The sequence below is a fragment of the Arachis hypogaea genome, chromosome 11 (genome assembly GCF_003086295.3).
Source record: "Arachis hypogaea cultivar Tifrunner chromosome 11, arahy.Tifrunner.gnm2.J5K5, whole genome shotgun sequence".
NCBI classification, from domain to species: Eukaryota; Viridiplantae; Streptophyta; class Magnoliopsida; order Fabales; family Fabaceae; genus Arachis; species Arachis hypogaea.
In genome coordinates this window covers 19,085,258-19,089,357 of record NC_092046.1, presented here as the reverse complement: position 1 = coordinate 19,089,357, position 4,100 = coordinate 19,085,258, and the positions used below count along the sequence as shown (strand labels likewise).

The following is a 4,100-nucleotide window of genomic DNA, read 5'->3' as shown; positions in this document are numbered from 1 at the left end:
TACACTCAAGCACACTCACATCCCAGTGAATTTCTGAGTCTGCATTCAAGTTTGATTTCTATAGGGTTCCTTCCATTGTCTTTAAATTTTCATTTATGCTTTCTGTAAAACTTTACTTTTCCTGTCCAATTTATCTTTCAAGCAATGTTTAATTTCTTTGTCCAAGTTACATTTCAGCACCTTTAATTTTTATGTCAAAAGTCATTTGATCCGGTCGAAAGCATTTTACCCGCTTTGTTTAAAGTCAATCCAAACCATTTCGATTTCAGTCAATTTACTTTTCGAATTTTTTCTTTTACACTTCTTTTATCTTTTTGACACTTTTCACTTATTTCCTGTTTTAATACTCGTCTAATTCGAGAACCTTTGATGCACTGCAAAAGAGGAGTAGGTTTCGCTCCCAAACCATTAGAATCGAACCACCATCGATTTGCTAAAAATCGACAAAACACATATATATAAAATATGATGTATTTTTTTTAAATTAATAATAATACTTTGATATTTTATTGATATTAAAATATAAATAAATTTTTTAATTCTTTTTAATATTTTATTTTAATTATATAAAATATTTAAAATATTTTTTATTTTAACAAATAATAATATATATTATTTTTAAATTTATTTTAAAAATATATATTAAAAATAAAGTTTGACACGTTAATACGTGATAGTATTTAAGTGTATCAAAATATGTTTAAATAATTTTTTTTCTATCAAAATACAGTTAGATACAACAGATACATATATTAGACAAATATTAATAAATATAATATTTAAAATATATTCGATATATAGACATAACAACTCAATAAAATATCTGTACTCTGTAAATTATTCTATGCTAAGCGATTCTTGATTCAACGAATGGAATTGCGTATTCACTGTACGAGGGGAGGCATATATACAGAATTTAGTTAACCACCGCCAAAAAGCATAAATCAAAGCATATTCCAACTTGGAGAATATTCAAATAAAATAAATTGCAAGTTGCTAACAATAATAAGTCTGCGCAGCATAGCATGCAATTTGTGAATAAAAAAAATAATAATAAAAGAAAGAAAGGATAAGACTGCGTCATCCAGTTAGATCGGAGAGTCAATGAACATTAATGTTGTGATGATCATGCTTCTGCGTAATTACTTTAAGTTATTATTATTCACTAAAACAAAATCACGAAAAATGCTGCATAACACGCGTCACTACTTAAATCATCATACGGATAATATTAGGACCTAATTCATGTACGTGTAAAAGTTTAACTATGACCAAAAACATTGGATATACCAAGATACTTTAAACATGACTAGAGGTGATGTGTAGGAATTAAAAAGACATTAATACTCAAATCATACATAAAAAATAAAAAGTAAATAACAATGAAAAAAAATTAAAATTTATTATTTAAATTTCAATTCATGTATAATTTATCCTTACAATTTAACTTTCTAAAATTATAAATAATGAAAAAAAAACATTACTGTTATTTATTTAAAAAAAAACAAATTAAAATGATAAAGAATAATCTAATATTTAAAAAATATCGTCCGAAGAAATTTTCTTACACTATTAAATAACTTGATAAAGTTAAATTAGGCATTTTAAAATATGATATATATTTAAATAAAAAATTTATTAAATTAATTATTATATATTTTAATATAAATATATATGTCATTAAATTTATTTTTAATATATTAATTTTTGGTGTAAATTATGCATGAGTTAAAGAAGAGAATATAAATTACAATATAACATTAAAACAATGAGAAGAAGTTGTTAATAATAATGAAAAAGTTTAAGGGTTAGTATTTTTATTAAAATTTAGTCAATATTTAATTAAAAAAAGAGTACATAATTTTTATATTGTTAAATATAATTTTATATTATTAAAAATATTAATAATAATTAATTAATTACTATAAATTATAAAATTTATTAATCATAATACTGTTGAAATAATAATTTAAAAAAATTTTGATGGATGTATTTACAAGGCATAATGTCACAATGCAAGCGTGATATCTGTAGAAAGATATTTGAAGAAACGTTCATCTTATCAACCACGTTCTAAAGTGAGGTGCGCTAGTTCGGCCAAATCAGGAAAACACTCCCTCCTCCACCAAATATCCTCACCTATCACGTGCTTCAATCATCCCAACCTTTTTTTTATTCAATTTCATTCCACTACTTTCTATTTTTTTACAATTTTCATTTTATTTAATTTAATACTCCCAACTCAACTTGGGCTTATGGCACTAACCATCAACTAGATTTCTCGCATATATAAAATGAAGGAAAGTGGGTTCTTGAAACTTGGAGGGCACAGTTATTTATTAGTTGTTCCTGTTATCGTTCTCTACTTGCATTTCCTTTCTTTCTTTCTTCGCCGCAAAGCAAAGAAACGCTATAAAGCATTAAAACCACACAATTCCACAACACAACCACACAACACAACATCTCAGAGATTCAATTCAGTCATTTCAAACAATTTTCCTCCTTTAATTTTCATCCATGGATTGGGTAAGAGGAGACCCTGTTGGTCGAGGAAGCTTCGCCACGGTTAGTTTAGCGTTTTCAAAAAACGGTTCTGCTGATAAATCTTTGGTTTCTCCCACCGCCGTGAAGTCCTGCGAGGTTGGAGCCTCCTACTGGCTCAAGAACGAGAAACACGTGCTCGACCGTCTCGGCAACACGTGCCCACGAATCATCACGTGCTTTGGCGATGATTACACCTTGGAGAATGGCCGCCAATACTACAACCTCTTCCTGGAGTACGCCTCCCGAGGCAGCCTCTCGGATGAGCTTAACCGCCGCGGAGGGTGTATCCCAGAGCTCGAAGTTCGACATCACGTGAAGTCTATCGTGGAAGGCCTCATCCATATTCACAACACTGGATTCGCCCACTGCGACATAAAGCTTCAAAACATACTCATGTTCGAAAACGGTCAGGTTAAGATTGCGGATTTTGGTCTAGCGAAAGAAACAGGGGAGAAACAGGGGAATGAGAAGAAAAATAAGTGTTTCGAATGCAGGGGAACTCCTATGTTTATGCCGCCGGAATTGGTTAACAACGGCGAGTGCGAGTCTCCGGCGGATATTTGGGCCTTGGGGTGTACTGTAATAGAGATGGTAACTGGTAAGCCGGCATGGAACATTGCAAAAGATTCGAATATTTGGTCCTTGATGCTTCGAATCGGAACAGGGGAAGAAGTACCTTGTATTCCAAATGAAATTTCAAAAGAAGGGAAGGATTTCTTGGACAAGTGTTTTGTTAAAAATCCTAAGAAGAGATGGACGGCTGAAATGCTTTTGGATCATCCGTTTCTCGCTTCTCATACTGTTTCATTGAAAGCTGACTTCATGGCTAATAATTATTCGCCGCGAAGCCACTTTGATTTCCCAGACTGGGTTTGTTCTGTTCCAAGCTCTCACGAGCCACAGTCAAATTTTAATTTTGATTCGTTTTCGGCCGTGAATCGAATTCAGAGGCTTGCAACAAAGGATCGAGTGCGGGAGAATTGGCCGGAATCTGATGGTTGGACTTGGACCAGTATCAGGGGAAATTAAATTAAACAGAGGAGAAGCAGCAGGAAAATGAACTAAAAGAGCAAGTTGTAGGGTTTTTGTTCTAATTTTAATTATTTATATTCATTTATTCTAATATTTAGGTTGTAAACTAAGTAGGCAGAGTTCATGAAAGAGTTCTAACTAGGTACTAGCGCCCCTTGTGGCCCTCTTTGTACAGCGGCTTCTTACATTATTATACCAAATAAATTATAAATATATGAAATTTTGCATTTTTTCTTATTTTTGGTTTTTAATTTTATTTCTTGGGCTGTTCTTATTATTTTTTAAAAATACAGAAAGATAAAAAGAAAAATCAATATAAAACAAAATTTATTTTAACTGAAAAAAATTATTTTGTAATTAATTTTATGTACTCTTTATGTATTCTTATTATAATTAATTATCAATTTAAAATATGTAAATATTAGATATTATTTATACAATAAAAATAATTACTAAAATATATATTATTTAACTCATTTTTAATTTATATTTTATATCTAATATATATTTTGTATTAATAGTTA

General features: G+C 30.0%; 1 protein-coding gene across 1 annotated transcript; it reads left to right on the top strand.

Annotated features, from left to right (window-relative positions):
* The first annotated feature begins 2,027 nt into the window (after positions 1-2,027).
* Positions 2,028-3,813, top strand: LOC112720481 (mitogen-activated protein kinase kinase kinase 20-like). Its single transcript, XM_025771431.3, has one exon. The coding sequence runs from the start codon at positions 2,518-2,520 to the stop codon at positions 3,571-3,573; it is 1,056 nt and encodes a 351-aa protein (XP_025627216.1). The 5' UTR covers positions 2,028-2,517; the 3' UTR covers positions 3,574-3,813.
* The last annotated feature ends 287 nt before the right edge of the window (positions 3,814-4,100 follow it).